At 39.6% G+C, this 22,816-nt stretch overlaps 2 protein-coding genes across 11 annotated transcripts in view; one reads left to right on the plus strand and one right to left on the minus strand.

Moving 5' to 3' along the window:
* The window catches only part of ASCC1 (activating signal cointegrator 1 complex subunit 1), a 113,578-nt gene extending 102,423 nt beyond the window's left edge, over nt 1–11,155 (minus strand). For 2 of the 7 annotated variants that reach the window (XR_003509259.1, XM_027531135.1), the window contains exons 1-4: nt 10,797–11,148; nt 8,843–8,978; nt 7,844–7,943; nt 3,672–3,769 (exon numbers count right to left, since the gene is read on the minus strand). Coding sequence is in view for 4 of the 7 variants with exons in the window: in XM_027531135.1 (XP_027386936.1) it covers nt 3,672–3,769; nt 7,844–7,943; nt 8,843–8,954 (310 nt within the window). In the remaining 3 variants the exon portion in view is untranslated. Of the gene's footprint in view, nt 1–3,671; nt 3,770–7,843; nt 7,944–8,842; nt 8,979–10,466; nt 10,491–10,527; nt 10,645–10,796 lie in introns of those variants that run through there. The other 5 variants (XR_003509260.1, XR_003509258.1, XM_027531139.1 and 2 more) reach the window with 5 other exon arrangements.
* ANAPC16 (anaphase promoting complex subunit 16) lies at nt 10,634–20,960 on the plus strand. Of its 4 annotated transcripts, none has more exons than XM_027531140.1 (5): nt 10,639–10,728; nt 11,953–12,088; nt 13,572–13,740; nt 19,027–19,101; nt 20,136–20,960. In XM_027531140.1, exons 3-5 carry the CDS (start codon nt 13,599–13,601, stop codon nt 20,249–20,251), a joined length of 333 nt encoding a protein of 110 aa, XP_027386941.1. In that variant the 5' UTR covers nt 10,639–10,728; nt 11,953–12,088; nt 13,572–13,598; the 3' UTR covers nt 20,252–20,960. The 4 variants fall into 4 exon arrangements, with proteins under 4 accessions (XP_027386944.1, XP_027386941.1, XP_027386943.1 ...); XM_027531142.1 differs by having other exon boundaries at nt 11,953–12,049; XM_027531141.1 differs by having other exon boundaries at nt 10,643–10,728; nt 11,927–12,088.
* The last annotated feature ends 1,856 nt before the right edge of the window (nt 20,961–22,816 follow it).

Consider the following 22,816-nt stretch of genomic DNA (forward strand, 5'->3'; position numbering starts at 1 on the left):
CAATGGAGGACTTATTAAAGAGGCAAGGACAGACTCCGAATATGATGTGAGATACTGAAGTATTAACTTCAATAGTAGCAACATCTGCTATGTACTTTCAAAACCACAAAGCTTGCTCCTTCCAAGCAACTGCAGAAGTTGCTTGGAATGGAACAAATAATTCCATTTATTTGTCCTAATACTTCCCATTAAAGCATTTGAAATTTTCTACAAGAACAGCCTATTTTTTTAAATGAAAATGAAATTGTCATATCCATTTTGTTGTAAAGAAACAAGATGGAAATTTCTGGGAAAAGAAGTAAATTATGAATGAACTGGGATTCCAATGATAAAAGAATCTGCCTGCCACAGCTGGAGACTAAGGAGACACTGGTTTCATCCCTGAGTCGGGAAGATTCCCTGGAGGAGGAAATGGCTACCCACTCCAGTATTCTTGCCCGGAGAAACCCATGGACAGAGGAGCCTGGCAAGCTACATTTCATAGGGTCACAAAGAGTCGAACACAACTAAGCAACTGAGCACTCACGCACACACATGTGAATGAATGAACAGAAAGCCTAAAACCTGTTTGCCTAAATAGAAAATTGACATAAGTCATAACCAAAAAATGTAAGAGAGCTTCCCAAATGCCACTAGTGCTAAAGAACCCACCTGTCAATGCGGGAGATGTAAGAGACTCAGGTTCAACCCCTGGGTCAGGAAGACCCCTGGAGGAGGGCATGGCAACCCACCCCAGTTATTTTTGCCTAGAGGATCCCATGGACAAAGGAAAGGAGCCTGGCCAGCTACAGTCCATGGGGTCGCAAGGAGTCAGACGTAATTGAAGCGACTTGGCAAGCACGCACAAAAAAATTAAGAAGTAGAGATACGGTATTTTTTTGATGATATAATTGTATTTTCAGTAGAACACTTTGAGAATCCAAAAGATTCAAATGCCCGGTGAAGGGAAGTGTCCAAGCAGGCATTCAAATAATGTGCCATAGAAAGACTGACAAAGGAGGACTCAACGGTAAACTGGAACAATGTTAAAGTAGAAACTATAACTATCTCTGTACAAGGAAAAAAATACGGTAAGAGACTAAAAGAAAAAGGTATGCAGGGGAAGGAAGCTTAAAACTCCTACTATATCTATCCTTCTGCACTAAGAAGGTAGTTTGGCAGAGAATAAGACTAGTAAGATGTTTTCATTTTTTTAACACAGAAAACTGCTAAGGGCATGTCAAAGGTGCTCAGACTTATTTCCAGAAAAAGATTCAAAGTTGAGCAAACAATGACTACAGAGCAAATATGATGAGGTTAGAAATATTCTAAAACTACAAATATCTGAGCGGGTCAGAATTTACTTGACATGGGTCTAAGGACTACAACAAGAGATACAGAGGAAGAAAACAAGGGCACTAATGTGGAACTTTATAAAAACCAACTGCATAACTAAAATGACAAAATAATTTTAAAAGCCTGGAGAATCCCATGGACAGAGGAGCCTGGCCAAATACAGTCCACGGGGTCGCAAAGAATCGGATACAGCTAAAACACGCACAAAAAAATCATTCTTATATCCCACTGCCTGAGGCTTCAAAACAGACTAGACCAAATTCTTATCTAGAGGACAAATTAGTGAAGTCGTTCAGTGTCTGACTCTTAGCGACCCCATGGACAGTAGCCTACCAGGCTCTGCCATCCATGGGATTTTCCAGGCAAGAATACTGGAGTGGGCTGCCATTTCCTTCTCCAGGGGATCTTCCCAACCCAGGGATCGAACCTGGGTCTCCTACACTGCAGACAGACGCTTTACCATCTGAGCCACCAGGGAAGCAAATCGAAACCTACCAGATCATTTTCTTCTCTAGTTTCTCTAATTTAGGAGAGGCAAAACAACTAATTACAGCATATACCATATCAATGCAACTGCAGTTTTGATTTCACATCAGAACCCAATTTACTGTAACCAGTAAATTCAATTTTTTTATATACTTTACTTCCCTACAAGACTAATAAGCCAGTTTATCCTCTTGCTTTTCAATTAAATTAGTTCCACTAAATTCTTACTTTTAACAATTAAACACCCTTATTATTCACACTGAAATATTTTGGCTTTCAAGTCAATAACCTGTCTAACCTTTTCTGGATAAGTTTTGGAATGACTCCAGTATCTTAAAATGGCTAAGGTCTTCACATTTATTGCCTGTTATAATTTTTACCAAAATAAAAATTATTAGCCATCTGTTACTATACTCATAGAAAAAAATGGGGAACAGATTCAACTGTTAGCAACAATTATGGCTGAAGTTCATAACATAAAAGACTTTCCTTTATACTTTACATATAATTTCTACAAGCTTTTCTTTTTGAAAGCATGTATTAATTTTTAAATCAGAAAAAGAGAAATAAGCTTTAATGCAATTAATAAAATTACTTCAGTATTTGTAGCCTGAACTTTAACACTTAGGGAAAGACACAAGCTTTTTTTTTTAAAACAGTAATTCTAATGAACTAAATATCTATTTTAATGGGAGTTCTTCAAAAATGTCATTAAAGTTCTGAAGTTAAGAGTTTACTCATGGGGACTTCCCTGGTTCAGTGGTTAAGACGCCACCCTCCCAATGCAGGGGCTGCCAGTTCAATCCCTGGTCAGGGAATGAAGATCCCACATGCCACGTGGCCAAAAAACAAAAAAGAGTTTACTCGTTACCAAGGGGCTAGGGAAAACTCCAGCACTTCACTGTCCAAAATAGGAGCCCACGTGCAGCTAGTTAAATTAAAAGATAAATGAATTAAAATTAAATAGAATTTAAAATTCAGTTCCTCAGTCACATTAGCCACATTTCAAGTACTCACACGAGTGGCTAGTGGCTCTTTGGATACTGCAAATATACAATATACTCACCATCATGGAAAGTTCTTCTGGACAGCCACTCTAAAGTCAACTGCTACTTATCTGCCACAGTGATTATTTTTACATAGAACAAAATAAGAAGAGTACTTATAATTCTTTTCTCCTAAGACTTAATACAATCCATGAATGTTTATGGAAAATGGATTATTGGAGGCTGCTGCACTTACTTGAGGCTGAAAAATTCCTACTGTTTTAAAAATTGTCCCTTCAGTACCCCTCACTCAAAGTCACTTTACAACACAAGTCTGTGCACCTGGTTCACATTGATGCTTTAGTACAGAACTTTCTGACATGGTTTCTATTGCTAAACTACTTTTCCTCACCTGAACACTTACTTGAATCAGGTTGTTGTTTTAATTATTATTCTTACAATTTCCTTCCTAGTCTACAAAGCAAGATACAAACAAGATAACTAATAGGGAAAGGGCTGAACCTCATTTCAAATTTGCTGATCTCACTTTTTCCCTCTAATTCTAACCTGAAATAATTCACAAACTCCATTTCAAGCTACTGAAGCATACAAGAAATCGCCTAGTCCACAACAAAATCTGGAAGCTTTATTCCATCAGTGTGTAGTAAAGTATCAAATTAAGGCCCAGGTACTCAAATCAAGATAAGGCTGTGTAAGTACATCTTTCCTCATCTGAGAGACTGATACTGATATAAAAAGGACAATAGCTACAGAACCACACAAAAAATATAATCATCAAACTCAGTTGGGTCACATTATTCCATACACATACAAAAGTGACTGCAAACATATATAGAGTCTCACCAATTTCTCCTTCTTGTCCAGGCTTAGGAATGCTAATAGAAGTTTTGGTCTCCACTTCTAGTTTCTTTCTAGTGTCCCCTCTCTTTCCAACAATATGCCTATAATATAGAGAAAGTTAATTAATGTAAGTCAAAATATACCCGAATAAAGAACTCCATCATATTTAAATCATATGTGGCCAGAGATACTCCCTCATAGAAGAGTGCTTCAGTAAAAACTCAGTATTTGTAGAGGAAATTACAAGTCATATAGCTTTATAGAACGTGTTGCATTATATTCACTGACAAAACGATGTCCTACAGCCAATTCAATGCATAGAAAGAATAATTATACCCAATGCCTGTTTGCTTCTCAAAACTAGATTCAAAATCTGGGTCTGCAGTTAAGTGAAAGAAAAGCTAGCATAGTCTCATTGGACACTTGAATGGGTCTACAGTTTGAAGGGGGAAAATCTTGCCCTCTTAGAGAGCAAATTAACTACATTTTGAATTCATCCTAAGGGAATTATCCTTCATTCATTAAATAATGGTAAAGAGCTTAGCAAAGAGCAGGGTCCACCAACCAAGATGCAAGCACAGAAAGAGGTAACCCTCAGACTGAATTCAAACACATAGACATGTGTTGTTTGGGAAATTTCACCTAAAAAACATAGACTTCTAAGTTCTTTCAAAAAATTAGGAGATCTGTCTACTCAATGGCAAAAACAGGCTGGAACATGAGCTCATTTCTGAAAATGGAATATGAATTCATCACAATCCCTGCCACTTCCTACTGTCTTTTATTGACTCCAATCATCTATTGGCTCACATTACTTACTTAGGCCTCCTAGTATAAATAATTCTGACCATCCAAAGCTATCTTCTGGAACCCATAGTAATTAGATGTATCAAGGCAAATGAGACTACTGGATCCCAGGAGAAAAGTTTCAGAGTCTAAATAAAGCACTAAGAGACCATCACAGGACCATAAAGTTAAGAGAAAAAACTTCCTCATCAACAGTATTTTGACTTCGATGATTTCAATTACAGTACACTACAGCATTGGTGGTGAGCTTCCCTGGTGGCTCGGAGGTTAAAGCGTCTGCCTCCAATGCGGGAGACCTGGGTTCAATCCCTGGGTCGGGGAGATCCCCTGGAGAAGGAAATGGTAACCCACTCCAGTATTCTTGCCTGGAGAATCCCATGGACGGAGAAGCCTGGTAGGCTACAGTCCACGGGGTCGCAAAGAGTCGGACACGACTGAGCGACTTCACATTCATTCACAGCATTGGTGACTATGTCTAAAATTCCGTATTTGTTTTTACATGGGATAACCAAGTCTGATTATTTCCTTTAAGATTTATTGTAGTAAGCCGCTTTTTATAAAACAAGATGTTCAGAGGAGGACTGGAACTCCACAGTTTCCATGTAGTTTTTCTCTGTGCTGAGCTAGGGACTATGTAGCACCAACCCCCTCAGCCTTTGTCTTTCCAGGTCTTATCAATAAAGGGGTATTTTCAGTCAGGTTCCTATTTGTTAGCACATGGCTAGTGGACAAACCTCTCATAAAGTTGTTGGTTCAAAGTGTTATTAATAGTCTAGGCACCTTAGAAAGGGAAGTGGTTGAGGTTAAAGAGGCTTTAGAAGCAAACAAACCTTGGCCAAGTCATTTAACCACTCTTAGCCTACTACTTCGGAGAAGGCAATGGTACCCCACTACTTCACTTAAAAAAATGGAGTGAGTAATACCTAAGTATCATAAGGTTGGTCGTAAGGATTAAATGTGATCATATATAAAAGGACTTCCCAGTGACTGGCACATAGCTCAGTACAGACCATGTCATCCTCATTAAACCCATGATGGCATCCTTCCAGTTAAGAGTACAGACAGACCCAAAAGAGGTTTACACGGAAAGTCTAAAGCATTCACTAAAATAATACAGATAAACAGTGAAAGGATGACTCGTTTATTGTATAAGTAGAAATTCTTGCCAGATCAAGTAGTTCTCAATCTTGGCTACACACTGGAATCACCTGGCTGCTGCTGCTAAGTCGCTTCAGTCGTGTCCGACTCTGTGCGACCCCATAGACGGCAGCCCACAAGGCTCCTCTCTCCATGGGATTCTCCAGGCAAGAACACTGGAGTGGGTTGCCATTTCCTTCTCCAATGCATGAAAGTGAAAGTGAAGTCGCTCAGTTGTGTCCAATTCTTCACGACCCCATGGACTGTAGCTTACCAGGCTCCTCCGCCCACGGGATGTTCCAGGCAAGAGTACTGGAGTGGGTTGCCATTGCCTTCTCCTGGGTAGCTATAAAAACTAATGATGCCTGGGTTCAGCTCCCAGAGATTCAGACTCAACTGGTCTGGGGTACACCTAGGTATTGGGAGTTTTTAAAACTCCCCAGGTGATTCTAATTGTACCTGAAGTTGAGAGCCACAGTATTAGACCTCGTCTGTGGACACGTGCACCACTATTAGACTTTGATTATAAGTTAGTTTGGTCAACTAATTTCTTCCTTGGACCAAATAAGCTTACATAAATGATTCTTAAGAAAGAAATCTTCCATGTAGGTCAATCATTTGTCAATAAGACTGAGAGGAAGGAAGAGAGGAAGAGAAGGAAGGAAGAAGAAAGGAAAAAAGAAAGAAGTCTTCCTAGTAAATATTGTCTATTAATTAGGATTTAGCAGAACCAATACTTAATGTAACATGCAAGTCATCTGGAACAAAATGAGTATTTAGAATATATAAAATTCAAAAGGTCATATGGTTAGAATCAGACATTTAAGGAATCTTTACATACCTTAGCAGTAACAAATATATACATTAAGGAAGACATGTTGCATTGATTTTTACAAGGAATCTGAGTCACAGCTTTCTAAAATCACATTTCTTAGAAGAAAATGTGCCTGAAACCTGGAAAGTGAGCTGTCAGGATTCGCATTTGGTTTCTCATTTGGTCCCATTCCAAGAGAGAAATGTCATCCTCATTAGGTGTTTCAGAAAATTCTCAAGTTGAAAAACATGCAACTATTTGCCTCTTGGAACTTAAAGGTGTATGATTCTGTATTTGTAGACCTTCTCTCATAGAGAAGTATAGACAGACTTTATTCATCTGGTACAACACAGAAATACAATCTATGACTTCCTAGACCATCCTATCTTCAGAGGTGCAAGCCCAAAAGAAGCCAGCCAGCTACAAGAGCTAACGATATTAGTGGTTAATAAGAGACAGAATATGATCAACACGAAGGCAAGCAGGCACAGACTGAAATGATCACAAAGCTTCCAAGCAATTTAAAACTAAAGATGATTCTGGAAAAAGCATTTTAGTCTTTGACAAGAACTGGAGGACAACAGAACAGACATATTCCTGCCTTCAAGTAGTTTCCAGTCTAGGGGAAGAAACATCAACTAGCTGACAAATAAATATAAACATGAGGCTTGAGAAATGCTATAAAGGAAAAGTAGTGGTGTAATGAAAACATATACTACGGTAATCAATGTGGCGGGTGGGGATGCCGGTGTCAAAACAAGCTTCCCTAAGGAAGGAGAATATATTAATAACTAGGTAATGTAAGGAAAGGGAACAGCATATGCCAAAGCTAGAAGGTAGGAAGGAACCCAGAACATTTGAGGAACTAAAGAAAACCAGTTAAACTTAAGTGCAAAGCCAGGGAAAGAGTGGTGTGAGCTGAAACTGAAAAATGCAGGGCTGGCTAAGTCACGTTCAAGATTTTGGCCACTGCTCTAATGGAATAAAATTCCATCTTCCATGGAAGAATGTTAATGGATTTCAAGCAAAGTTAATAAAATAATCAGGTTTTCCTTTTAAAAAGATTATTCCACCCTCAATGTGAAGAACTGATTGGAAGAGAGCAACAATCAATGTGGAGAGACCAGTAAGTAGGCTATTTGAAATAATCCACAGAAGAGGTAGCAGAATGGCTATAAAGAAAAAGTAAGTGGTGGATTCAAAAGATACTTAAGAGGCAAAAATCAACAGGCTTTGGTGATGTATATGGAACGATGAAACTGATCTGCAATTAGTCTTTAGAAATTCTAGGATGTTAAACACTAAACCATTTTGTCACTAGTAAGTACTATAATAAGTGTGGAAAAGAGAAGCAGCAGCTTCCTTCTAAGTTTCCTGGAAGTGCCTCCCCATGAAGCTGCCAAGGGGCATCACTCACTTGTAGAGTAGGCTGGGGGCCTTCACGGTACATCGGAAACCTTGTGGGGTCTGCACCACCTCGTAGGTTTCACAGGGCTCTTCTGCACACTCCACGAGGCCTGCACAGAAACCATAACACCTCACTCAGTTGCTCTGTGGACAACAGTCTTTCTTCTCCTCAGCTGTCCAACTATTCTTAAGGTTTAAAGAAAAGCAACACACACACAAAAAGAACAGCCATACACGTCACACTGCAGAACACTGCTCCAACATTCCTCCTCACCTGCTCTTAGACAAACAAATAAAGAATAAAAACACATGACTATTTTAAATCTTCCAATCCTGGAACCTTGGAAAAGGAGTATCTACATACCACTATTTAATTGTTTTCTCCCAGAAATAAATCTTTTGTACTATTTTACGAAGACATAATTCACATAAAATTCATCCTCTTAAAATGTACAACTCAGTGGTTTTTAGTATTAGGACACAAAATCACCTCAGTGAATGAGGTAGGCAGGAGTGAGACAAAGAGAAAACAGGAGGCTGAAATAAAAGAGCTCAAGGCCCCAGGGCTAAAGGGAAACAGCCACGTCGGTTGTATATTTGAAACTGCCTGTATATGACTGCAGAGAAGAAAAGAAAAATTATGACACAACAATAACAGTTAATATTGGGCATATATTCATTTATTTCAACAATTCATAAAAACTAGTTCATAGCTTTACAGATAAAAGAACTTAATTTTACCACAGATAATTAATTGTTAATATTAATAGCTAACTAAAATTACCCCTTATTACATTTAAGCCTCTGCACAAAGATGACACAACTTAACTTATGAACTGAGAATACCTCATCAAACTAAATTACCAGCCCACTCAGAATCAACAAGGGAGCTATGAGGGGCCAACAAGTCAAATTTCAGTGCTCACACAGAAACACTGAAACAAAGAATTGCTTCTACAATACGGATAACATTGTACTTCTAATCTGACCAAAGAGCAACTAAGATTACCTTGGTAATAGTCATCATCTTCTTCTTCATGTTGATAAGTCTGTTCTTGGATGGGATTCTTCCTATAAACCCGTCCACCAATTTTTATAAGCTGTGGACGCAGAACTTCCATGATTATGTGGATCTTTATACAGGCCTACAAGGACAGAATTGGGCATCAGTTCATAGTACACCCTAAGCAAAAGCATTACTGTTTCCACTAGATTTCCCCTATCTAGAAGCTGTTTTATTAAGTCAATTGCTGCATTTTCCACTACACTATTCCACTCCTGGCACACTCAAGACAGTAATTTGCAATCTATTCAGCATTCCTCAAAAAAAGTGATTACAAAATACTGAGCCTGTCCATGACTTCGGAAGAGAGACTAGAGGTTCTTCATTACTTTAACCTAAAGGGAGTAAAGGAGAAGACAATGGCACCCCACTCCAGTACTCTTGCCTGGAAAATCCCATGGATGGAGGAGCCTGGTAGGCTGCAGTCCATGGGGTTGCTAAGAGCCGGACGCGACTGAGCGACTTCCCCTTCACTTTTCACTTTCATGCACTGGAGAAGGAAATGGCAACCCACTCCAGTGTTCTTGCCTGGAGAATCCCAAGGACGGGGGCGCCTGGTGGGCTCCCATCTACAGGGTCCAACAGACTGAAGCGACTTAGCAGGAGCAGCAGCAGCAGCAAAAGGAGTAAAATTCAACCTCTGTGCTTATCTGAACATTTGTGAAGCGTCTCACGCTCTTACCCAGTATGACAGTTAAGACAATTAGGGATGTTTAATACATTTATCCTCAAGGGGAGGACAAAAAAATCCTTAACTACTTTTACAAGTGCTAGAAATACATACTCAACAATTAGATCCAGTTGCCTATTAAAACAAAGTTAAAATATAACTTAACCAACATGGTTCTGCAAACTAACACATTGCTGAGGGAAGGAATTCAATTTCTGTAGGTCACTGCCAAAAACTGTACATCACTCAGGAGAAACCAAGTTTCTAGTCACCACTTAATGAATTAACAATTTAGGAAACAAAGCTTCTTAGGTTAACTCTGGTTATGTTTAACCAAGGTTCCTACCACATATAGTACATGGTCTTGAAACCCAAAATAACCTAAGCAGTCCCCCTCCGAAAAGATCAATCCTTACTAAACACACTAATGCTCAATCCAACCTCAGGAAGTAAATCGCTTTCATTGGTAATTTGCTTACAGAATCAATGAGTTAGTTTCGTGTTGTGAGAAACAATAATATATAAAGTAAACAGACTTGAACATCGAAAGAGGAGGCATAACTAGCAATACTTTAATGACATTACACCCTAATACTCAATTTCCCAGGACCTTTCAAAGAAAAAAAAACGCTCGCCACAAAAGTAGAAGTCAATGTCAAGGTAGGTCCTCAAACTGAGCTCTGGAATAGAGGGTTGTCTCAGAGATAGCAAACCCTCCATTTGCCTTTCCTATAAGGCCCTGGGCTGCAAGACTGCTCAGGAGGAAGGATGGGGGAATAGCCAATTTAATCCTGCTCCGTGGTGGTTTGGAGAGACAGAAAGGAAAGCAGAAGGCCTACAAAGTCGGGAAGGAAGATGAAACCCTGAATCATAAAAGCGAGCAAAAATCAACCCCAGTACGTCAAAGAAAGTGAAGAGAGGACTTCGCGGTGGTAGGAAAACCGCTGTAGTGAGAGCAGACCAAGGATCCAGAAGGTGTCTCTCCCAGAACCGGGTCTCCGCGGCTCTCCGCCCCCGGCCACGCCCACCATTGCACCAGCACGCGCACGCCGCGGCCGCCGCGGGCTCCCTCCGCACGGGCGCGAGCACGCCGCCGCCCTCGTCGTGGAAAACGCAGCCGGTTCAGTTGGGGGCGGGGCTGTAAAGTGCCAAAGCAGCCGAGGTAAGTGGTCGAGGGCTCAGGGACCCTCAGGAGCTTGCTGGAAAGGGAGCTGATCCCTGAGATCCTACCTGAAGGGACTAGTGAAGTGGAGAAAGGAGGAGGAGGAACTGGAGCCTGCCGCAGAGGGCGTGTAAGAGGAAATTTCCTCAGGCCGCACGAGACAATTGCGCATGCGGGCCAAGCGGTGGCGCCTGCGCAGTGGGATGGCGCCAGTAGTGTCGCCCCCTGGAGAGGTCTGGGTGGGTGTGGGGTCATGGCTTGGAGTTAGCTTGGGAACAGCTGACGTTCTGACCCATCTTCTCTTCATCCCCTTTCCACCTACGCTGTTTTTAGCTGCAGCACCTTTTTGATTGGTAATCCAGCTATTTGGAATGATTTCTGATGATAGAGTTTAATAATTGCTTGTCTTTTTGATAAGGAGACTTTTTAAAAAGGATTCTTTTCAAGAATATAAGCATGTATCTGCCAGGAAGGAAAGTGGTTTATGAATATGAGGTCATCCCTATCATGCATGAAGTAAATGTGTTGATCATCCTGTCACTGTGAACACAACCATGCAATATCTCTGCTCTCCTGTAAGAATCTCTACTTCCCATCTAGCTTATTGGGTCAAGTCCCAGCTTATGTCATCATTAGGATTTAAATATTCAACAGATGTTACTGAGCACCTACCTTGGGCCTGGCAGCCTAATTGGAAAAATAGTTGTCCAAATAGATCTACAGAATGAGGGAGAAAAACCAGTAATGGACCCACCCTCCTGACATCAAACTTACCTATCCCCTGCTAGCCCTGTGTTCTGTCATTTGTTCCTTATTCATTCAGGAAACACTGCAATCCAGGTTCTGTGCTAGGCCTTGAGAGTAGAAAGACAACTCCTTCCCCTTTTCCTAAGAAAAGGGTTCTTCCTAAGATCATTAACCTTAAAATGAAAGTATGGGGTGCATTTTCCCTCTTCGCTGAGCATGCTTTCCATTCTAAGAGACATGTGACATTGACACTGTGTCAAATGGAGAGAATTAAGACTTTTCCCATGAGTGTGTTGAAACATAGTAAGTATCAAAAACTGGAATCTGCAGAAGAAAAAAAAAAGATTCAGGACTAAATATTCATTGGTAGTTTTGGATAGCTGTTGTTTACTGTGCCTATGAGTGTTCAAATGCTTTAGTTATATTAACCTTCCTGACACCTCTGATGTAGGTACTGTCATTATCTGCATTCTATAGATGAGGCAGCTGAGGAGCAGAGAGGTCGAGTGATTTGTCCAGAATCAGACGGCAAGTAACAAAGCCAGGACGTGAACCTGGGCCAAGAGGCTTCAGAGTGAGCTCTTAATCACTGTGCTGTTTCACCTCTCACAGGGTACATGTTGTTTAGTCACTCTGTCGTGTCTGACTCTTTGCAGCCCCAGGACTATAGCCCACTGGGGTCCTGTGTCCCCATGGGATCCCAGGCAGGAATACAGGAGTGGGCTTCCATTTCCTTCTCCAGGGGATCTTCCCAACCCAGGGATCGAGCCCATGTCTCCTGCATTGACAAGTGGATTCTTTACCACTGAGCCACCTGGGAACCCCATATAGCACATGACAATGCAATAAAGCCATTGCTTTAAAAATGGCACAACAAATAAGCTGAAGTCTGTATGCCTATGTGCAAAATGGGGGGATTGGATTAGATGATCTTTAAGGAATCTTGTGGTTCCTGTGAAATGTTAACTCATTTAGCAAACATTTATTTAAATCAACAGCTAGTTGGTATAAGCCAAGCATAATGTTTGGTCTTGGTAATCAGAATGCCTGCCTTTATAGAGCGGTTCCAAACTAGGGTTTATTGTGAGTTTCACTTTAACTTTGGTTACCACCTGCTGGTAGCATTCAAAATTTAACCTAAATCTTTAAAGCTAAAAATTACTTAGGTAATCTTTCCATCTCAGCAGAAAACTGCTTATATGTGTTAAAATTAGTGCTAATTCTGCACTCCACTTTTCAACCCTGGCTGTTTTATGTCTTGAATGATAGTTCTGAGTTTGAAAGAAGACTGTTCTTTTTATATGGAAAACATAAACCTTTTAGAATCTTCTGTAAATGTGTAGTGTAAGCTTCTATTTTGTTTTGAACTTGTTAAAGGAGACATGTATTTGGTATACAGATTTTCTCATTTACATTTGGACCTTTTGATTTTTTAATTTGATACAGGATTAAACACTCACAGCCCCTCTAATTCCTAATAAGCCATGATTCTAAGATCATTCTTGAACTATTTTGTTCCAGTTTTGGGACACCACCAAGTGATCAGTTTGGGTATTACATTTGGATGAAAAAAATTTTTTTAATTTAATGAAAGGGCCAGTATGTATTTCCTAACCATTCCCCTTCCTTGGGAACAGAACATAGTGTTATTCTGAAATTTTATTTGGAAAATTTTATAAGTGAATTTCTTGGTGTGGCTTGGTCAGGATGTATCCAAGACAAACTGTCCCATGAGGCATGGTTGTTTTATCCTCATATAATTTATTTCCTCAGTCAAATTGCTACCTTGGCACTGCCATATCACCCTTTCATAACCCATAAATCACCCACAGTCAATCCCAAATGACATAAACAGTTTGCTAATGGTAGGAAGCAGTGTTTTGTGTAGAAAAACTAAGAATAAACATATTTTCACTTAAAATCCTGAGTGACGTTTTGGCCCAAGGAGCCATAAAAGATCGTGGGAGTACAGAGGGTAGAAAAATTTGGAACTAATTCTTGACTAAACTGTATGCTGGCTTTCATGGTAGCTGGAATGAAATGCTGTCAGTCTCACTTCCATAAACTTGCCAATTGCTATTTTTCTTTGTCTGTAGTGAAGTGAGAATTCTACTGGAGAGGAAATGGCTGCCTCTTCGTCCTCCTCCTCAGCTGGTGGGGTCAGTGGAAGTTCTGTCGCTGGATCTGGTTTCAGTGTCTCAGACCTTGCCCCACCACGGAAAGCCCTTTTCACCTACCCCAAAGGAGCTGGAGAGATGTTGGAAGGTGATCTCATGCTGCTTTTTGCTGAATAATTGGATTCAGACCTGCAATGAATATTAATTGTAAAGAAGCTATTAAGTGGATTAGTTACGAGTTTGTCCTGATTTCAGCTCCACATTTCATCTCTTGTCCTCATTTCAGAATATCTTTAAAACACAAATGTTTCTCCAGAATTAGAATTTTGGAGCTGAAAAAGACTTTGGAAATCATGGAGGTCATTTAGAGTTATTTAGATCCAGAAAAGATAAAGTGATTTGACCATGTGAAAAGACAGTCAGCACTTGAACCAGGAATTCCATTACACTCCTGCTCCAGTTTGCTTTATCCTGGCACCAGTCGGCTTCCCTATGGTTAGTAGGTTTCATATATTTTTTTTTCTAATATAATTCACTTATAGATAGATGAAGAGATTCTGAGAGAAAATAAAAACCAATCTACTGTTCTTACGTGGCCCACTGCAGGACAGTGTGGTGTGGTTTCTCAAGCACTGGAGCTGGATCTGCATCGAATCATCCCCCATCTTATTCCGCACACATTTGCAAACTGGCTGGCCAAGATCAGGGCACAGGCTATAAGCATGAAACAACTTTAGCACCTAGAATTCATCAGGTACACTTCACTTTAGGAGATGGACCAATAAATTCTTAATAGAGAGCATTAAAACCTCCTAAAGAGCTTATTTAAAATGCACATTTCTGGCTCACCTATAGATTCCAAATTAGTCTATAGCACAGGAATCTCCATTTTGACTAACATCCAGGGGATTCTCATAAAAATGGCCCTTAACTATTAAACTATTCTTCCTACCTCAGAAAAAATCAGCCAAGAACCTATTAAAGATTCAAAATCTTGATTCTAGCACATCTGTGCTTAATTGTATATTGATCCTTTTTGCTTTAAATATTGCAAATTTCAGTAAATATACTTAAAAATTAATCTGGAAATATCTGAGAAAGGCACAGACTGTAGTTAAGAGTCAGCTTTTGGGGGGTGGTCTTCATTTATATCAGGTATAATAAAAAGCAGAGGTTTGGATTAAGCCAACGAAGACAGAAGTATCACTTGTGACAGGAAAACATAGGAAGACTGGGACCATAGGGAGGACTGGGACTAAACATAGGAAGACTTTTTAGAATTGGTTCAAATCATGATTGGTGAAGTAAACAATCAGATATTGTAGTTAGTGATACATATGAGGTATATGTACTGATACTTCTGTCTATGCCCTTTTGTTTTCTTCAATTAGCTGAATACTCAAGCTAACATCACGGAGTCTGGAGGTAGTGAACGTCTAGGGCCTTGTTTGCCATATTTGGCACTAAAATAAATTATGACTTAAGTTATATGCTGCAGAGACCTGGTATTAGGAAGTTTCTCCCAAAACAAATCAAAAGTTGGAGGTACTTAAATTGCTTAATGAGTTTTATGGCAGCAGAAAAGGAATCCTTATTTAACAACGAACCCTTAAGATTAAAGTCATTTAAAGTCTAGCTATAAGAGGAATTTAATGCATGTGGTCTCAGAGCTGTCAGCATTCTTTGTTGGTGTACACCAGACTTCTTGGAAACATTAAAGAAGAAAGGCTTCTGAGATTAGTCTAAATGTTGATGTTCTAACAAGTGATAGTTCTGTCCACTTTTATTCCATCCCAGTATGCTTCATGGGGGACTGTGTTGCCTTTCTACTGTAGAATGAATTTAAGTTTAAATATGCAGTGCCCAGTTTTGGATTTCTTCCTTAGGTTTAAAGTTTCACCTATACATTTAAGGACAAACTGAAAACTTAGAGGTGGCAGCCCTTGAACTATCTTGAGTCAAGTGAAAAATGTTAAACTGAAAAGGCTACCCTTAAATTTGAATTAAAAGGGATGGTAGATTTGGATACCTCATCCTGCTATGTTTATGGGTGATACTACTATGCAAGTAATCTAATGCACGTGTACCTGACCATTTTTCTTACGGTAGTTTAATGGAATACAGGCATACCTTGTTTGGTTGGGCTATGCTGATACCGTGTATCTTACAGATTGAAGGTCTGGGCAACCTTGCCTTGAACAAGTATGTTGCGCCATTTTTTCAACAGCATTTACTCATTGCCTATCTCTGTGTCACATTTTGGTAATGCTGACAGTATTTCAAACCCTCCACCAGCAAAACGTTTACATTTCCCTGAAGGCTTGATGGTGGTTAGTATTTTTTTAGCAGTATTTTTTAGACATAACGCTATTGCACACTTAACAAACTACAGCATGGTATAAACATAACTTTTATATGCAATGGGAAACTAAAAAATTTGTGTGATTTGCTTTATTGCAGTGGTCAGGAACCAGGCCTACGACATCTCTGAGATATGCCTGCATGAAAATAGAGTAGGAAGGGTTGCCTCTTCAGAGCAAGAACAAAAGCAATTAGGTGCTGTTTATTATCTTAACAGGTTCAACTTGGTCTTGCATCCTCCTAGTCTAGGATAATAAACCCAAATAACCTGTACTTAACCTTGTGTATTAACTTCTTTGTGTATCTGCTGTCTGATATCAGACACCTCACATAAGCAGTATACTGTACAGGACTTTTCAACATTCCCCTGCCTTTGGCTAGGATTCTCTCACCCAGATATTAGTAAGCAAATTAGAGACTGCCTTCCAGTCTGAAATGGCTGGATTTTGGTGGCATCGTACGCCACTGGAGCATAAATTATCTGCCATTGCCTGTTTTCCCGCTGTGGGATAATAGGCTTTTAAATGAATTTGTTAGCATCCTATTTATTGGAGTTAACAGTAGTGTTAGATTTGGACAATTTACTGAACTTTTCACCATTTATAACCTTTACTTGTCCCTTAAGAGGAAAGCTGATGTATTGCTACTTGGTGTGTTACAAAGAGTTTGATTACAATTTCTAAATGGAAGACAGATTGCCCCAGGCTGACTCCTCTCTGGAGAAATTCCAGACTTTAGATTGTTACAGATATCACATCTAATAGGATGTAGCTAAGAAGCAGTGGACTTTGTGGTTAGTACAAAGCTGCAAATCAGCAAAAATGTGTTCCATAGACATACAAAGCAGCAAAGTGATGTGCAAGTGCCTTTTTGAAAGATTAGCTTACATCCTTTTGCTTTGAAGTTCATTATCAAGGGAGATATGCAAATGTTATAATTTAAGCATTTATCCTAATAACACCTGTGATTAAATGTAAGCGGGAGGTAGCACTTTGAAGAGCTTGCAAACAAATCTTGGCCTGGTCCTTACAGCCAGAATCCCCACTGCCTTGTGTGATATCCTCAAGTTCAGAATCAAACCACCTGAGAAGAGCTCTAATTCCGTATGCTTTGCTCTTCCTAAAATAAAACTTAAGTTATAATTTGATTCTTTAAGCAAGGGTATGAATGCTGGCATACTTACACAATTTATTAGGCATAATAAATTGCATCATTAGTGTCAAATGTTCACACAGTCCCTCTTCCCATTGTGGGATTCATAGTTATTTTCAGGCAATTTCCCTTATTTGAAAAACTCAGTAATATCATTGGCTTACATTTCCCTTATTTGAAAAACTCAGTAATATCATCTTAACATCATAGATCTTTAAACTGGACAGCCAGTATAATATTCAATAATTGAAAATTAAATTTTTGCTCAGTTTAGATGATATACTTATAAATGAGTTACATTCTGCCAGAGGAATGGGGTGGGAGGAGGGAATGGGATCATATCCCCATATGACACAATATTTAGAATCATCTTCCAATATTTAGAAAAGAAGTTGAGTTTAAAGAATAACACTCTCCTCAAAGTCTACATCACTATATGAAATTATATTTTGAAATAATATATAATATGCATATATATTGCTAAGTTGCTTCAGTCATGTCCGACTCTGTGCAACCCCATAGACGGCAGCCCACCAGGCTCCCCCATCCCTGGGATTCTCCAGGCAAGAACACTGGAGTGCGTTGCCATTTCCTTCTCCAATGAATGAAAGTGAAAAGTGAAAGGGAAGTTGCTCAGTCATGTCCGACTCCTAGCGACCCCATGGACTGCAGCCCACCAGGCTCCTCCATCCATGGGATTTTCCAGGCAAGAGTACTGGAGTGGGGTGCCATTGCCTTCTCCGATGCATATATATTAATACATAATAATTTTCATACATATTATGTATGGAATAATTATATTTTTGCACCAATTTTGAAGATATTAGAAGCCCTCTTGGTCATATATTTAAGCTATTTGAATATAGTATCTATGGTTTTTCTTATTTATCATGAGCTTCTGAAATGAGGTCTTCCTTGTGTGAAACTCAGCATGAAGCCAGAATATGTTAGTCCCGTCTCCTTGTCACTTAATAGCTGGTTGACGGCAGCAACCCGTGATTGATGGGTGAGTGCTTGACACCCAGCAGTGTTGGCATGAACTGCCATCTAAAAAAAGACAGCCGTGTCCTCTACCTTCATTTGTTTTAGAATTTCTGCAATAAGATCCCTTCCCTGAATGGTTTCTGCTACCCCATGAAGTCACATTTTCCTACATGAGTTCTACGTCTTTAGGGGTATGTTTTGTTGGATCAGCCCTTGCCTGATAAGGAATAACATGAACTAGCTTATGTTTCACAATCATCTTCCAAGTACTGGGGTGACTGAATTAGCTACCTTCATGTATCCAGTTCTTGGCATCAGTACAATGCTAGGTTCTGAAATTGCACCATACTTTTATCACCATCCAAATTGCAGTGTTCTGGTTTAGTTGGAAAATCAAGGTTACAATTTGCGTTTACAGAATGAAATTTCCCAGCAGTGTTTGTGATGGTCACTGTGATATAATTTGATATACAAAATATTGACAATAGCTGTTTTTCTTCAACTTTACTTTGTAGAATGAAAACGATTAAGAGTTTTGGTGTACCTTTGTATTTTCAAAGTTCAGGGCCACATGGCCAAATGCGTTAGTTGTCAGTGATTGCTTGACATACAAAATAGGAGAACATTAAGAAATTGTCTAGTTAGGATGGGAGAAATGTTGACCAGGACATCAGACTGGGGTTTCTTGTTTTTGTTATTTTAACACTATTTTTAAACTCTTGAACAAGTAGAGGGACTATTTTAACATTCTAGGTATAGAAGTAGCTTTTATAACACAGTATTGTTAATTCTAAGTGAAACAGAAGCCCTTTGTAAACACTGAAAACCAGACCTGAATGTAAAAGCAGGGAGAATGGATGTGTTTACTACGTTTATCAGAAGCCATTAGATTAAAATGGACTGGAGCAGATTAAAACTTGTCCTCTTCTGTTTCTAGACGGCTCTGAGAGATTCCTCTGTGAATCTGTTTTCAGCTATCAAGTGGCGTCTACGCTTAAACAGGTGAAACATGGTAAGCACATGAGTACTGTGTACTTAACTGAAAATGAACTTACTAGGGAGCGGAAGGGTGGGAGAGGGGCACTTAGAAAGGTCAGAGTGCTCTGTAACAAAAACTCAGCAAGGCTACTCAAGTGGACTTCCCAAATTGCCTGCAGACAAGAACATTCTACAGCTCTTAATCCACACATAATGTTACATTAAGGCTTAAATTTGAAGTCAGAGGGGTTAGTTTTCTAGGGGAGTTAATGCTTCCTGCTGCTGCTGCTAAGTCGCTTCAGTCATGTCCGACTCTGTGTGACCCCATAGACGGCAGCCCACCAGGCTCCCCCGTCCCTGGGATTCTCCAGGCAAGAACACTGGAGTGGGTTGCCATTTCCTTCTCCTCTTGTATTGCTTTTTCCACTCCTTCCTGAAAGCTTCTTTTCCTGTTGTCCTCCACTGGTAGCACTGTCTGCATCTTCGGGTGTGTATGTAATACTTCTTGGTCTACCTGGATTCGAAGATCCTGGTAACACCTTTTCTACTCTATCATGCCTCACCAGGTCTTCATTATGCATCAGGGAACTCTGTTCCACCACCAAACCAGACTGTTTCTCCCCTGAGAACATAATGTTGGGGTGGGTGGGGGTAGGGGGAGCTGCAATTGCTTGTAACCCTAGGTTTTTGGCTTTTTGGGTTTGTTTGTTTTTTGTAGCATACAGGATCTTAGTTCCCCAACCAGGAATAGAACCAGTTCCCCCTGCAGTGGAAGCACAGATTCTTAACTACTTGTAACCCTAGATTCTTAGTAGCAGTCACAAATTTCGTACACAAATGGCATGGAATATAAGTACTACTATTTTTTTAAGATTGTCTTAAGTAATTATCCTACAATTAAAAATAAAATGTAAATTAAAAGATTAGGTCTTCTGACAACATAGGGTAAGACCCCATTACTAGAATATTGAGGGGGGAAAAAATCTTTCTAGAAATTATTTTTAAATCAGTCATCATCTTGCTGCTTGGTGTATAATTAATAAATACTATCTCATTGGTTCTTTACAGATCAGCAGGTTGCTCGGATGGAAAAACTAGCTGGTTTGGTAGAAGAGCTGGAGGCAGATGAATGGCGATTTAAACCCATCGAGCAGCTGCTGGGGTTCACACCCTCTTCAGGTTAACCTGGCCTGGATGGTCATCTCGGGTGCACGGCAAGTGCAGGTCTAGCAAGGAACTTTTCTTACAATGTATATAGCCATCCAGAGATTCACGGCTCCATCACTGAACTGTTAATTCATATTCATACTTGGTTTCTCTGTGTCTATACACAAGCAACAAATTCTTAAGTGTGTGATCTTGCAGGGAAATGTTTTGCTTATTTGTTTAAAAAAGTATTGAGAATTGGATTTAGACGGTCGACATCAGAGAACCAGGAAGTTTGGGTTTAAAAGAGATTTATAAAACTTCACAATCCAGGACACATGGCAGAATTGGCCAGATGAAAGACATCCCTCCTGTCATTCACGCAGTTCCTAGAATCCTCACCAGTCAAGTCCAAGGTCAGGATCTGAAGTTATAAAATACATTTCTGACCTAAAACCCTTCTTTTTGCAGATGAATGTGATTTCGACTCAGGACTTGTCCAAATTAGGAATTTTTTAATGTTTGGGATTTTTTCTATTTTTAGACATCTAATTCTATAGATTCTAACTTTTTCTAACCTCTTCTAGGCATGCCAATGCTGGCAAAAAGAATTGCTTTTTGAATGTTGAAGTTCTTGTAAAAATAAAGCAGTGAGCAAAATCCTTTTAAACACAGAAATCCTGAGTTCATCTTGTTGGTGGGCTCTGGCAATTCTGTAGCAAATAAATCCTTTGAAAGAACTCCAAATTGGTTTCTTTATCCTTTCAAAGCCTCAGGGATTTGGGATAGGGGGAAGAGGTCAAATTACTTTTTTATAAGAAGGGAATCTAAAAACCATTTCTCCTAAACAAATGGTAGATTTGCTTCATCTCAGGGATATTTGTTTTTTTAGAAGTATATGAATTTATCATCAACATCTAAGTAGGTTTTTAACCATGATAAGGAAAAACCTGATAAGCTAAGAGATAATCTTTTGTTTTTCCTCATGGGACCCCCACGTCCACACTACATAGTTAGGAGAATCATTTAGATTGTATGCAAATTTTGCCCCAGACAGAATTTGCCTTTCTCCTCATTAATAACTTGTTCCTGACCTGCTTAGAGTCAGTTAATTATGAATAAATAAAATCCCAGTAGCAGTTGGCCTTAATCTCAGGAGTTCAGAACGTTTTAATACATACTCGGTGACAAGGAGGTGGTGGCCTCATTGAGTTGATACGGAATCTGAGCACAGGGAAGATGAAGACCCACACATGGCCACGTAAGCCCAGACTCCGAAGAAAATCTTGGAACTTAAAACAGATGGCAGTTTACTGACAATTCAGCCCACTAACCTTGTCTCTGAAGCACATCAGAGCACAAAAATTACCAGCCCTCAAACTCACTAATTTCCATGTAATACTTCTTAACCTAAACCAGTTCTATTATTGAAAGCCATTGAATTTCCTAACATTGTCCTTTTGGGTATCAACCATCTTCATGATTACCAAAGGAAAAATTTTAAATACCTAGTCTGCAATAAACCTTGCAATCATATTTTCAGTGACAGTTTAGAAACAATCACTGACTTTCATTGATTTATGTAACTAGAGGACCCACCCACTATATTACCTCGTCTTTACCCTCTGGTATTGAACTTAAAGAATTTTTGTCTCTTTAAGTTGTACATTTCTTTTCATGGCCTTAGAAATTGAAGAGATCTATAGAGTTCAGTGGAAATACTTTCTGAAGCACCTTTTCCAGAGACCGTTCAGCTTCTCCTTGAGTGCTGCCAGAAACAAGACCCTCACTGTTTGAAGATGGCCCCTCCCTCTCTGCACGTTTCTGTTGGTCATTATGTCTCATCTATAACTCCTATTACCATGCTTTGGGCTTGAAGATGGACCTGTTGTTCATCTTTCATCACTTCTGCACTCATTATGTGCCAGTCACTCAAAGGAACTAATTATAGTCCTTTCAGTAACACTGCAAGATATTTAAAAAAAGCCCTAATACAGATGAACTTAAAGCTCAGAAAAGGCATTACTACATGCCCAGGCTGCCTAGCTAAGTAAGTGGCCAAGTCTGGATTTGAACTGAGTGTGCCAGGCTCCAAAGCTGAGATTATTTTATATACATATATATATAAAATTGAAAGGTTTATATATATATACATACACACACATATATGTATCATGCTTCATCCCACTGACCCCAACCCAGTGCCTCATACAAAGAAAAACACTAAAATCTTTTTTTTTCTAGTGATAAAATGAATTAACTACCTGGAGGAAATAAACCTTAATACCACCCTCCCTGCTTCCTCTCACTGCTTGGTGATAAGGTTCAATGAAGGAACAGCCTCTTCCTCTTCCTTTAAGAACTGATTGGAAGTAGCTATGTCAGTATCTACATAACCTTTTAAGATTCGGCATGATGAAGTTAGATGCTTAAGGGATACATACCTTGTGTGTGTATACCTGTCTTCCTCCTTGTGTGTGCAAGGAGGAAGACAGGGAAGATGGCAGCTAATGGCACCCCACTCCAGTACTTTTGCCTGGAAAATCCCATGGACGGAGGAGCCTGGTAGGCTGCAGTCCATGGGGTCGCTAGAGTCGGACACG

Source organism: Bos indicus x Bos taurus, chromosome 28, assembly GCF_003369695.1.
Source record: "Bos indicus x Bos taurus breed Angus x Brahman F1 hybrid chromosome 28, Bos_hybrid_MaternalHap_v2.0, whole genome shotgun sequence".
Taxonomy (NCBI): domain Eukaryota; kingdom Metazoa; phylum Chordata; class Mammalia; order Artiodactyla; family Bovidae; genus Bos; species Bos indicus x Bos taurus.

Excerpts from the sequence above, each read along its gene's own strand:
- ANAPC16 (XM_027531143.1), top strand. The coding sequence starts at position 13,599 with ATGGCTGCCTCTTCGTCCTCCTCCTCAGCTGGTGGGGTCAGTGGAAGT. Across the intron at positions 13,741-19,026 it reads AGCTGGAGAGATGTTGGAAG|ACGGCTCTGAGAGATTCCTC; the intron begins GTGATCTCATGC and ends TTCTGTTTCTAG. Across the intron at positions 19,102-20,135 it reads GCTTAAACAGGTGAAACATG|ATCAGCAGGTTGCTCGGATG; the intron begins GTAAGCACATGA and ends GGTTCTTTACAG.